Below are 13,043 nucleotides of genomic sequence, written 5' to 3'. Positions count from 1 at the left end.
CATGCTCAAAGAATTCCAGTAAGTTAGTTAAACATGATTTCCCTTTCATGAATCCATGCTGCGTCTGCTTGATTGTACTATTCCTATCTAGATGTCCTGCTATTTCTTCCTTAATGATAGTTTCAAGCATTTTCCCCACAACAGATGTTAAACCAACCGGCCTATAGTTACCTGCCTTTTGCCTGCCCCCTTTTTTAAACAGAGGCGTTACATTAGCTGCTTTCCAATCCGCTGGTACCTCCCCAGAGTCCAGAGAATTTTGGTAGATTATAACGAATGCATCTGCTATAACTTCAGCCATCTCTTTTAATACCCTGGGATGCATTTCATCAGGACCAGGGGACTTGTCTACCTTCAGTCCCATTAGCCTGTCCAGCACTAGTGATTGTCTCAAGGTCCTCCCTTCCCACATTCCTGTGGCCTGCAAATTTTGGCATGGTTTTTGTGTCTTCCACTGTGAAGACGGAAGCAAAATAATTGTTTAAGGTCTCAGCCATTTCCACATTTCCCATTATTAAATCCCCCTTCTCATCTTCTAAGGGCCAACATTTACTTTAGTCACTCTTTTCCGTTTTATATATCTGTAAAAGCTTTTACTATCTGTTTTTATGTTTTGTGCAAGTTTACCTTTGTAATCTATCTTCCCTTTCTTTATTGCTTTTTTAGTCATTCTTTGCTGTTGCTTAAAATTTTCCCAATCCTCTAGTTTCCCACTAACCTTGGCCACCTTATACGCATTGGTCTTTGATTTGATACTTTCCTTTATTTCCTTGGTTATCCACGGCTGGTTATCCCTTCTCTTGCCGCCCTTCTTTTTCACTGGAATATATTTTTGTTGAGCACTATGAAAGAGCTCCTTAAAAGTCCTCCACTGTTCCTCAATGGTGCCACCGTTTAGACCTTGTTTCCAGTCTACTTTAGCCAACTCTGCCCTCGTCCCACTGTAGTCCCCTTTGTTTAAGCATAGTACGCTCGTTTCTGACACAACTTCCTCATCCTCAATCTGTATTACAAATTCACTATTGTGATCACTCATCCCAAGAGGATCTTTTACGAGGAGATCGTTTATTTTTCCTGTCTCATTACACAGGACCAGATCTAAGATGGCTTGCTCCCTTGTAGGTTCTGTAACATACTGTTCTAAGAAACAATCCCGTATGCATTCTATGAATTCCTCCTCAAGGCTACCCAGTGTGATTTGATTTGACGAATCGATATGTAGGTTAAAATCCCCCATGACTACTGCCGTTCCTTTTTCACATGCCTCCATTATTCCCTTGATTATTGCCCGCCCCACCATGAAGTTATTATTTGGGGGTCTATAAACGATATAAACTATGGGTCCCATCGTTCACTGAGGTTCTGGGTGCCCCTTCGCACCATTATCAGCGCTCACTTGCAGCAAATTGCGCCGCAAATTGTATTTGAGCTGAAGGGTGCAGGAAAATGTCTAACTGCGCAAGCCGCAAGGGTATCGATTTAATGTAATTGGTTGGAGACTTAGGGGGGATTTGAGGGAAAATTTCTTCACCCAGAGGGTGTTTGGGGTCTGGAACTCACTGCCTGAAATGGTGGTCGAGGCATCAACCCTCATCGCATTTAAAAAGTACTTGGGTGTGCGCTTCTACAAGGTAACGGACCAAGAGTTGGAAAGTGGGATTCGGCTGGATAGCTCTTGGTCGGCCGATGCGAACACGATGGGCCAAAATGGCCTCCTTCCGTGCTGTAAATTTCTCTGATTCTGTGCCCCGATCTAGCAAGTTGGCCCATTTTATATGAGGTCTACTCCAATTCTAATTACTTCTTGCAAAAGGTTTTTTTTTAAGAGCCTCATTACCCATGAATTGAGAATTGACCGCAAGCTAATAATCACATGATTAATAAAGGATAATGGGAAATATTGTATTTCTTAAATAGTAAAATGCAACATTCTTTTTAAATGGAAGTGTCCTTGTTAGTGAGACATGTTAATTTTTAATTCCCTCAGCCCTAGTGTTGAAATATTTCTTACTTGTTTTTATTGTCCCACCTATTCCTCTGGTCAGAATACTTCCACCTGGATTATTTGGTTCAACTATTTATTTTTGCTCTTAAGAATTAAAGTTGGTGATGTAGTTGATTGTGATCTTATTTAAGGAGTACTGCATACAGCTTTGGTCTCCTTATTTAAGGTGTGATATACTTACGTTGGAGGCAATTCAGAGAAGGTTCACGAGGTTGATTCCTGAGATGGCAGGTTGTCTTACGAAGAAAGGTTGGGCCTATACTCATTGGTGTTCAGAAGAATGAGAGGTGATCATATTGAAACGTATAAGATTCTGAGGGGCCTTGACAGGGTAGTTGCAGAGAGGATGTTTCCCCTCGGGGAATCTAGAACTGGGGGAGACAGTTTCAGAATAAGGGGTCGCCCATTTAAAATGGAAATGAGGAGGAATATCTTCTCTCTCTCTAAATATGTGGAGTTCTCTGCCCCAGAGAGCTGTGGAGGCTGGGTCATTGAATATATTTAAGGCGGAGATAGACAGATTTTTGAACGATGAGGGAGCCGGCGGGTAAGTGGAGTTGAGGCCAAGATCTTATTGAATGGTGGAGCAAGCTTGAGGGCCAAATGGCCTACTCCTGCTCCTATTTCTTATGTTTAAGAGGGAAGACAAGTCTGGAGCTAAAATAGTTTTACTAAAATTTTAGTCTGAAGAATATCACTCTCAGAATCCCGTTTGGCTGGTTTTTTTTTTAGAACAAAACGATATGATTCTGAGCTAATGACATGTGCAAGGTTGAGTCTGCAGCCGTTTGGTCACAGGCTGCAGTCACCAGTCGGAGCCCCAGGGACGCTATCAGCAATAATGGGGGAGGCGGAGGGAGGTCGCTCGTTCAGCTGTAGAGTGACACATTAGTCAGGTCACATTCCCCATTGCTTCCAATGGATCTGTGGGGACATTCTCCGTCAGTGACACCACTGAGCGGGGCACGAAACTGAAACTTGTGTGTCTCCCATCAGCTTTGAAAATTGATATTTTTTTATAAAATACCTATTTCAGTGTAAAATGGGAAGTTTGAATACAAGGTGCTTCCCTTACATTACGGTTTGTAACCGATGATTTTTTCATCACACGGGAGGGATGGATATTAGTGTAATGGTGTTAATCGAAGAGGAATTTTCCCAGATTTTTTTTTTCCCCCAATTGGCTTAGGTTTTTAATCTGATTTTTGCCTCTCCCAGAAGATCACATGGCTCCGATTGGGGTGGAGTGTAGAATGTTTCAGTATAAGGGGTGTCACAGTTGTGTGGGGCGGACTGATTGTACCTGGGTGCTCTTCACCTTTCCGCCATTATTCATAGGTTTATATGTAACCTTCAGGGCTGCTGACCGAGGGCCGTGTGGCTCTTTGTCGGCCGGCACGGACACCATGGGCCGAAATGGCCTCCTTCTGCGCTGTAGATTTCTATGTTTCTATGCTGTAATCATAGGAATCAGGAAACTTGTGATTGTTCTAACCTGTGTCTCTCAAACATGTGTTTATAAGGATTAACGAAGGTGCAGCACCAAATGTGTTAGAGTTCAGCACTGGCTTTTCATGTTTGGGGCTGGGTTCAAATCCAGCGGAGGCAGGTGGTGAGAATGTAATCTGCTGCCTGTTCGCGGGCTCGAGCCGACACAACACTAATCGACATTCTCACTCCGAGAGGCCACAGGATGGAAACGGGGAAAGAATTGGCACAGTGGATGTTGGGGCTGATGTGTGTTGTTGCAGCAGCATGCTGGGACCTTTATTCTGAATCCAACTGTACTGTATCTGAGTGGGGGAGTGTATGATGGTGACTGTGGGTGAGTGAAATGGAAAGTGTTCCATTCCTCGGTATTAATGTCTGTCTCGAGTACAAAAAGAATGAAATCTCTTTTCTGTTCTGCAGTGCATCAGGATCCAGGCCAAAAAGCGCTGAACTTTCAGCAGACGAGAAGCTGAAGCGAGTCTACTATCTGAGCCAGAAATCGCCGCCAATGGTAAGCAGTCTTTTCACTGCTTCATTTTGCATCATCTGAAGTGCAAATTGATGGGTTATTACATAAGAACATAACATTAGAAATAGGAGCAGGAGTAGACCATATGGCCTCTCGAGCCTGCTCCGCCATTTAATACGATCATGGCTGAACCGATCGTGGACTCGGGTCCACTTCCCTGCCCGCTTCCCTTAATCCCTTATTGGTTAAGAAACTGTCTCTCTCGGTCTTGAATTTATTCAATGTCCAGGCTTCCACAGCTCTCTGAGGCAGCGAATTCCACAGATTTACAGCCCTCAGAGAAGAAATTTCTCCTCATCGCAGTTTTTCCCAGCTTTTAACATAAGAACATAAGAAGTAGTGCCCTGATGTAACTGCTCATCACTAATTATATGTGACAAACCATCCATTCATTTGAACTGCCTGAGCCCTGCTTGGTAAGAGTTTGGCCCTCCTGCCATTTTGTAGCCTGACGGCACTTAATTGAACCAGCTCAATGGGCTTGCTGTCCCATCGCTCGTGCTACTCAAAGGTGCACTCTTGACGAAAACTGAAACGTTGTTGTTTTCACCAATATTTTGTGACCGTTTTAAGACTTTGAATTCTTGTACAGTTTCTTTAAAAGAACATTATTGCCCACCTATCTGCTCCTTGCAAATTTAGTAGAACATGTACTGGCTTGTTCCTGTACTAGGCAAAGGACTAAGGTGTGGCGTGCAGTACACCCTCAGAGTTGAAAAGTATAATTATCATAGGCAGTCCCTCGGAATTGAGGAAGACTTACTTCCACTCTAAAAATGATTCCTCAGGTAGCTGAACAGTCCAATACCGGAATTACAGTCCCTGTCACAAGTGGGACAGATAATCATTGAGGGAAAGGGTGGGTGGGACTAGTTTGCCGTACACTCCTTCCGCTGCATGCGCTTGATTTCTGCATGCTCTCAGCTCGAGGTGCTCAGCGCCCTCCCGGATGCACTTCCTCCACTTAGGGCGGTCTTTGGCCAGGGACTCCCAGGTTTGGTTGGGATGTTGCCCTTTATCAAGGAGGCTTTGAGGGTGTCCTTGAAACAATTCCTCTGCCCACCTTTGGCTCGCTTGCCGTGAAAGTGTTCAGAGTAGAGCGCTTGCTTTGGGAGCCTCATGTCTGGCATGCGAACGATGTGGCCTGCCCAGCAGAGTTGATCAAGTGTGGTCAGTGCTTTAATGCTGGGGATGTTGGCCTGATCGAGGACGCTAATGTTGGATCTGTCCCCCCAAGGGATTTGTCGGATCTTGCGGAGACATTGTTGGTGGTATTTCTCCAGAGACTTGAGATGTCTACTGTACATGGTCCATGTCTCTGAGCCGTACAGGAGGGCGGGTATCACTACAACCCTGTAGATGCACTGGTTCTCAGTGAGCTGGCAGTCCTTATGTTACAATTCATCTTGATGGATATTGTGGTATAGAGCTTTCTGGCATCAGTGTCCACCAGGGCACTCCAGCGAAATAAAACCATCGAAAGATTTACTCGAATGGTTCCATGGTTTGAGGGATTAGTATTCGGCAGTCCCTTGTATCGAGGATGACCTGCTTCCACACTAAAAAGGGATGAGTTCACAGGTGTTTCAATGAGAAACCTGACAATCTGGTTCCGAACTACATACTAAAGGCTGGAAGATGCCTGTGCGTGGATTCTTTTAATGTTGCCAAAATTTGCAGGCCACAGGAATGTGGGAAGGGAGGACCTTGAGACAATCACTATCACTAGGGGAGTAGTGCTGGACAGGCTAATGGGACTGAAGGTAGACAAGTCCCCTGGTCCTGATGAAATACATCCCAGGGTATTAAAAGAGATGGCTGAAGTTATAGCAGATGCATTCGTTATAATCTACCAAAATTCTCTGGACTCTGGGGAGGTACCAGCGGATTGGAAAGCAGCTAATGTAACGCCTCTGTTTAAAAAAGGGGGCAGGCAAAAGGCAGGTAACTATAGGCCGGTTGGTTTAACATCTGTTGTGGGGAAAATGCTTGAAACTATCATTAAGGAAGAAATAGCGGGACATCTGGATAGGAATAGTGCAATCAAGCAGACGCAGCATGGATTCATGAAAGGGAAATCATGTTTAACTAACTTACTGGAATTCTTTGAGGATATAATGAGCATGGTGGATAGAGGTGTACCGATGGATGTGGTGTATTTAGATTTCCAAAAGGCATTCGATAAGGTGCCACACAAAAGGTTACTGCAGAAGATAAAGGTATGCGGAGTCAGAGGAAATGTATTAGCATGGATAGAGAATTGGCTGGCGAACGGAAAGCAGAGAGTCGGGATAAATGGGTCCTTTTCCGGTTGGAAATCAGTGGTTAGTGGTGTGCCACAGGGATCAGTGCTGGGACCACAACTGTTTACAATATACATAGATGACCTAGAAGAGGGGACAGAGTGCAGTGCAACAAAATTTGCAGATGACACTAAGATTAGTGGGAAAGCGGGTTGTGTAGAGGACACAGAGAGACTGCAAGGAGATTTGGATAGGTTAAGCGAATGGGCTAAGGTTTGGCAGATGGAATACAATGTCGGAAAGTGTGAGGTCATCCACCTTGGGGAAAAAAAACAGTAAAAGGGAATATTATTTGAATGGGGAGAAATTACAACATGCTGTGGTGCAAAGGGACCTGGGGGTCCTTGTGCACGAAACTCTTTTTGGATCCTTGTGCATGAATCCCAAAAGGTTAGTTTGCAGGTGCAGCAAGTAATCAGGAAGGCAAATGGAATATTGGCCTTCATTGCGAAAGGGATGGAGTACAAAAGCAGGGAGGTCTTGCTGCAACTGTATAAGGTATTGGTAAGGCCGCACCTGGAGTACTGCGTGCAGTTTTGGTCACCTTACTTAAGGAAGGATATACTAGCTTTGGAAGGGGTACAGAGACGATTCACGAGGCTGATTCCAGAAATGAGGGGGTTACCTTATGATGATAGATTGAGTAGACTGGGTCTTTACTCGTTGAAGTTCAGAAGGATGAGGGGTGATCTTATAGAAACATTTAAAATCATGAAAGGGATAGACAAGATAGAGGCAGAGAGGTTGTTTCCATTGGTAGGGGAGACTAGAACTAGGGGGCACAGCCTCAAAATACGGAGGAGCCAATTTAAAACCGAGTTGAGAAAGAATTTCTTCTCCCAGAGGGTTGTGAATCTGTGGAATTCTCTGCCCAAGGAAGCAGTTGAGGCTAGCTCATTGAATGTATTCAAATCAAAGATAGATAGATTTTTAACCAATAAGGGAATTAAGGGTTACGGGGAGCGGGCGGGTAAGTGGAGCTGAGTCCACGACCAAATCAGCCATGATCTTATTGAATGGCGGGGCAGGCTCGAGGGGCTAGATGGCCTACTCCTGTTCCTAATTCTTATGTTCTTATGTTCTTATGGGTGGCTGTTGCACACCAGCCACCACACAGGCTTGACAGAGCGAGGTCTTGGTCCAGTGGCAAGGGTTAACCAAGACGACTGGAGACCAAGCTCTGCTTCACGGACCTAGTGCGCACACATGCTCCTACTATGCATAGATTGCAGTGTGGGCTGGCCCATGCTGCCCCTGGGCCCTCGCCTCTCCTGGGCCCCGAACCCTTGTCTCTCCTGGACCCCGATCACGATGCTTCTGGGCCCTGATCGCTCACTGCTCCTCCACCCCGATCAAAAATGGAGCAGTCAGAAACAGGACATCAATTAGTCTCCTCTTATCTTGGAGACATCAAATATCAACACTGTTACTTGAAATATCAAGATATTAAACTCCAGCCCAGTTTTGAAGCGTTATTAACATCGGCAGAAACAAATGCCAACTAATTGATTGCAGGGTTTGGATTCTGCGGGTTATTGCTGCTGAGGGATTGCATCTGTGTGGATAGACTGGAGAAGCTGAGGTTGTTCGCCATCTCTGCTCAAAGGAGAAGAGGAGATTTGATAGCTGTGTTTAAAATCATAAAGGGTTTAGATAGAGTAAATAAGGAGAAACTGTTTCCAATGGCTGAAGGGTCGATAACGATCACGATTTAAGGTGATTAGCAAAAGAACCAGAGGCCACATGAGGAAAAGGTTTTTAAGCAGCGAGTGATTAGGATTTGGAGCACACTGCCTGATAGGGTGGTGGATACAGATTCAATAGTAGCCTCCAAAAGGGAATCTGATAAATACTTGAAGGAGAAAATGTTATAGGGATATGGGGAAAATGCGGGGCAGTGGGACTAACTGCTTTTCGAAAGAACCAGCACAGACTCGATGGGCTGAACGGCCTCATTCAGTGCTGTACTATACTATGATTCTATTCTATAACATTGCACATATAGGTTTCTAACTTTGCACGATCCAGCGTCTGATGGACGTAATGCTTTTGTTGTCTTATCACTGGCTTCCTCGCGCTCTCCGGTTTGTGGGAGGGGGGTGGTGAAGTTTTGTTCCACCAGGAATTAATGATCAGGTGACACGAGTCTTGGGGTTTTGAAGATTGTAGGACAAAGGTGAGGAACTCCATGGTTATAAGAACATAAGAAATAGGAGCAGGAGCAGGCCATAAGGCCCCTCGAGCCTGCTCTGCCATTCAATAAGATCATGGCTGATCATCGACCTCAACTCCACTTTCCTGCCTGATCTCCAAAAATCTTATCTATCTCAGCCTTGAATATATTCAGAAACTCTGCATCTCAGCCCTCTGGGGCAGAGAATTCCAAAAATTCACAACTCGGTGAGTGAAGAAATTCCTCTTCATCTCCGTCTTAAGTAGCCTTCCCCTTATCCTGAGACTGTGCCCCCAAGTTCTCGTCACTCCAACCAGGGGAAACAACCTCTCAGCATCTACCCTGTCAATCCCCCTCAGAATCTTATGTTTCAATGAGATCACCTCTCATTCTTCTAAACTTCAGAGAGTATGGGCCCATTCTACACAGTCTCTCATCATAAGACATCCCTCTCATCCCAGTTCTGAGACCCCTGTTAGAGTAGCAGAGAATGTAGAGAGTCATAATTTCAGCGTGAGGAAGAGCATGCAGGGTGACGATGTCACTGTGTTATTTTCTTTGTGTATCTGCTCTAAAGATCTAGATAAAGCTTCGCGGCTAATGTGCAATTATTAAGAATCCACTCGGGGAAATCAGACTGATAGAGGGTCTACAGTCTAAACATTTTACCTCCCTGATAAAGTGCAACATCCCCACCGACAGCTGGGAGTCCCTGGCCAAAGACCGCCCTAAGTGGAGAAAGTGCATCCGGGAGGGCGCTGAGCACCTCGAGTCTCATCGCCGAGAGCATGCAGAAACCCAGCGTAGGCAGCGGAAGGAGTGTGCAGCAAACCAGTCCCACCCACCCTTTCCTCCAACCACTCTCTGTCCCACCTGTGACAGGGACTGTGACTCTCGTATTGGACTGTTCCGCCATCTAAGGACTCACTTTTAGAATGGAAGCAAGTCTTCCTCGATTCTGAGGGACTGCCTATGATGATGATAACCCCTTCTCTTTACAAATGCTGACAGATCTGTGTATTTCCAGCCGCCTTGTATTTATGGACAGGAAGGTGATCATTTGATTTTTAATGTTTTTCAGGATTTCTATTGCTCTCTGCTGGACATTCTTACCCCTGACGATATCCGGATGTTGATGGAATCAGAAGATGAGAACAACCGCCGTGGACAGTTTGAACGGATCTTCCCCTGCCGGTTCTCGTCGCGCTATCTCCGCTTCTTCGAGCAGCCCCGCTACTTTAACATCTTGCTTGACCTGTGGGAACAAAAGTACGGTCAGCACAGAGAGGCAGGTACTGCAAAATGTTTTAACGTCTTCATTCCTGAAGCAACCCGGGCGAGAAAATGGCCCGAAAATTGCGTCCGACCGAAATTTATTTGACGAAAATACCCGGTGGTCCCGGAGAAACATAGACCTGCGCTCCGAGGCCTAGATGCACAGCCCAGCCTATGGGCCCATGTCTTCCAGGAGCCTATACGTATCCTGGGATCACGTGAACCTGCACCATCAATCACAATGTAGTATTCTCATTCACAGTAATGGGAACTCCGGGCTTCCATTACTATTGATGAGAATACCCCTAAAATCAAATAAAACGCACACTAAAAAAACACTTAAAAAAAAAAAAAAATTAATAGAAATTGCATTAAATTAAATGTTTTAGAGAAAAATGTATTTTTGTGAATTTAATTTAAAAAAAAAAAATGTTTTGATAGTTTTCAAAATAAACTTGCCTTCATAATATAAAAATAAGTAATAACATTTATTTTTTCTATGTTTTAAAACTCTTACGCTGGTAAAAGTAAGCTATACGCCTGCTTTTACCAGGTGTAAGAGGTTGAAGGATATTCGCTGGGCAAATAGCCCAAATCTCTGCCCTGCCAATGTCCTTCCTGCAGGGATGCATGTGATCTATTTTGACAGATTGCAAAAGCCGGTTCTCGGCACGTGCGCATCGTGCGCCGGGAAGCGACATTTGCGAGGCCTCTTCGGGTGCGCGCACGTCGTACTCACCTGGAGAGGCCGCAATTTTCGGGCCAATAAAAGACGGGCTCCCTTCTGGTGAAGCACTATCCCAAATACACCTTCCACCGTGCAGTGGATGCTGGTTGCTACTACCAGATTGGCTGGGTATTGGTCGGGACCATTTTCTGTTGCGCATGCAGTGGTAACAAGATGGCATTTGAATCTGGAGGCACAATGAGTTGGGGGAGAAGATACATATTTAAGTGGGCGAGATAGTGGCAGATGATGTAAAAGAAAAATTGACTTGCATTTATATAGCGGCTTTCACAACCACTGGACCTCCCAAAGTGCTTCACAGCCAATGTAGTACTTTTTCAGGTGTAGTCGCTGTTGTAATGTGTGAAACACGGCAGCCAAATTGCGCACAGCAAGCTCCCGCAAACAGTAATGTGATAATGAGCAGATACGTTGTCTTAGTGACATTGGTTGAGGGATAAATATTGGCCGGGACACCGGGGGTAACTCCCCCAGCTCTTCTTCAAAATAGTGCCATTTTTCTTAAACCCTCTGCTCTCTCAAATGGATGTTAAACATCTCATTCGAGAGACGGCACATCCGACAGTGAAGCAGTCCCTCAGTACTGCACTTGGAGTGTCAGCCTAGATTTTGTGCTCCGGTCTCTGGAGTGGGACTTGAACCCACAACCTTCTAACTCAGGCCAGAGTGCTACCCACTGACCCTTGTAAAGTATTGCACGTAGAAAGAAAAGTAGATGTTATGCATAGTGTCAAAATAAACACGGGTAAAGTTAAAAAGGATCGAGGCATATTAATCCAGTGTGTTTAATAAGTGCTCATCACTGGACCAGCAAACCAAGTCGATTGCTGAATTGTACAGCTATCACATAGTGCACATTGGGGAATGTCTGTGCTTAAGGCTGTCCAGTGCTCTTGTGAGGACAGTGTTGCATTCTCATCATTGAGATGCAGTCAAGCAGAGAAGGGCAGTTTGGTGATCCCTGGCGTTTGACGGGGGCTGGCTAATTTTGAAGACAGACTGAAGAAAGGTGGGTTTTTCAACTTTGAAAGGAAGTAACTGAGAGGCGACGCCCTAAAGATATACGAGTTGATGAGTGGTATGGGAAAGTTAAAACCGGGACATCACTTCAGACTTTAGGACAAGGGCCGCGAGTGAAAAGCCAATTTGCAAGTAGTGTCAGAAAGTTCTTCATACAAAGTATGATGGACGTGTGGGTGGTGAGTGAGGCAACACTCAGGCACCATTTAAGAAACTGGTTGCTGTGGGGAGGGAGGCTGTAGGGTCTTTAAGTGGATGAGAAAGCAGGAAAGGGGTACTGAGGTGAATGATCAGCCATGATCTTATTGAATGGTGGTGCAGGCTCGCAGGGCCGAATGGCTTACTGCTGCACCTATTTTCTATGTTTCTATGAGCTAGGATAGGCCAAATAGTCTTCCTCGTCCGTATCTTATATTATGAACTCAAATTGATACAAAAGGGGAGTCAAAGGTTATGGGGAGCGGGCATGGAAGTGGAGCTGAGTTGAGGCCAAGATCTTATTGAAAGGCTGAGCAGGCTCAAGGGGCCAAATGACTTACCCCTGCTCCTATTTCTTATGTTCTTATGAGTCTGGGTGGGATTTGTGATGTGGTAAATCTTTCTAAAGCTTTGTTTTATCCTATGTTCAAATGCTGAATCCAGGGTGCAAATTTGGGATCCTCATTGTAAGCCTTGAAATTTCCTGGGTATTTTGTAGAATTTTCAGCAAAGAAATTCGGCCCAACTGGTCTGTACTGGCATTCATGTTCCACACAAGACTCCTCCCACCCTACATCATCTAACCCGATCAGCATATCTTTCTTCATCAAGTACTGACCTAGCTTCCCCTTAAATCTCTGCAATTCAACTACTCCACGTGGTAGCAAGTTCCATGTTCTGACCACCATGTTTCACTAAGTGAAATTTATTACATAGAAAATCTAATGTCGGTGACTTACAACGCAAACCTGTGCCAATCTAGTGTGTTTAGTGAGGGTGTCTCAAAACAATCATGTTTGTTTAAAAATAAAATCAATAGGGAGACAATCAAATTTTTTTTGGCTTTAGGATCTTTTTTTTTAAGTTTTAAAAATTCTGCCTTTATGTAGCAAATGCCTGAGATGGAGTGCGTGGATGTGAGAGGATCACAAGATTCATTTGGCTCATCTCAGTTCATTCATCCAGAAACAGCCTATGGTGCTTCCACCACAGCAACCAACAATTGTTGTTTTTTTGCCTCCGCTACCCTAACCCAGAAGACCAGCCAAGATTTGATCACTGTGTGCGTGCGTAGAACGTCCTGACGTCAGATTGCTGAGCCAAAGACTGGGTCAATAGCTGAAGAGGTGCGCGATCATTAATCCAGAGTGCTTCACCAATCGTGTCTTTCAGTTTTGAAATCATTTAGTCCCCTTGCAAATTTTGCTCTGGTGATTCTTCCAAACCATTTCTCTTCCAAACCATTTCTCCCCCAAACGGTCGTCTTTGGCTCTTCTGCCCCATCGGTGCCAATGCCGCCG

The 13,043-nt window shown here is 44.9% G+C and overlaps 1 protein-coding gene across 4 annotated transcripts in view; it reads left to right on the top strand.

Annotated features, from left to right (window-relative positions):
• The window catches only part of LOC139259675 (tubulin monoglutamylase TTLL4-like), a 110,698-nt gene that overhangs the window by 86,172 nt on the left and 11,483 nt on the right, over positions 1–13,043 (top strand). For 3 of the 4 annotated variants that reach the window (XR_011592628.1, XM_070875236.1, XM_070875235.1), the window contains 2 exons: positions 3,917–4,007; positions 9,583–9,793. Coding sequence is in view for 2 of the 4 variants with exons in the window: in XM_070875236.1 (XP_070731337.1) it covers positions 3,917–4,007; positions 9,583–9,793 (302 nt within the window). In the remaining 2 variants the exon portion in view is untranslated. The remainder of the gene's footprint in view (positions 1–3,916; positions 4,008–9,582; positions 9,794–13,043) is intronic. The other variant, XR_011592629.1, reaches the window with a different exon arrangement.

Source organism: Pristiophorus japonicus, chromosome 3 (genome assembly GCF_044704955.1).
Source record: "Pristiophorus japonicus isolate sPriJap1 chromosome 3, sPriJap1.hap1, whole genome shotgun sequence".
Taxonomy (NCBI): Eukaryota; Metazoa; Chordata; class Chondrichthyes; family Pristiophoridae; genus Pristiophorus; species Pristiophorus japonicus.
Note: the sequence above shows the minus strand (reverse complement) of the source record. Positions and strands in the feature narration are given on the sequence as shown.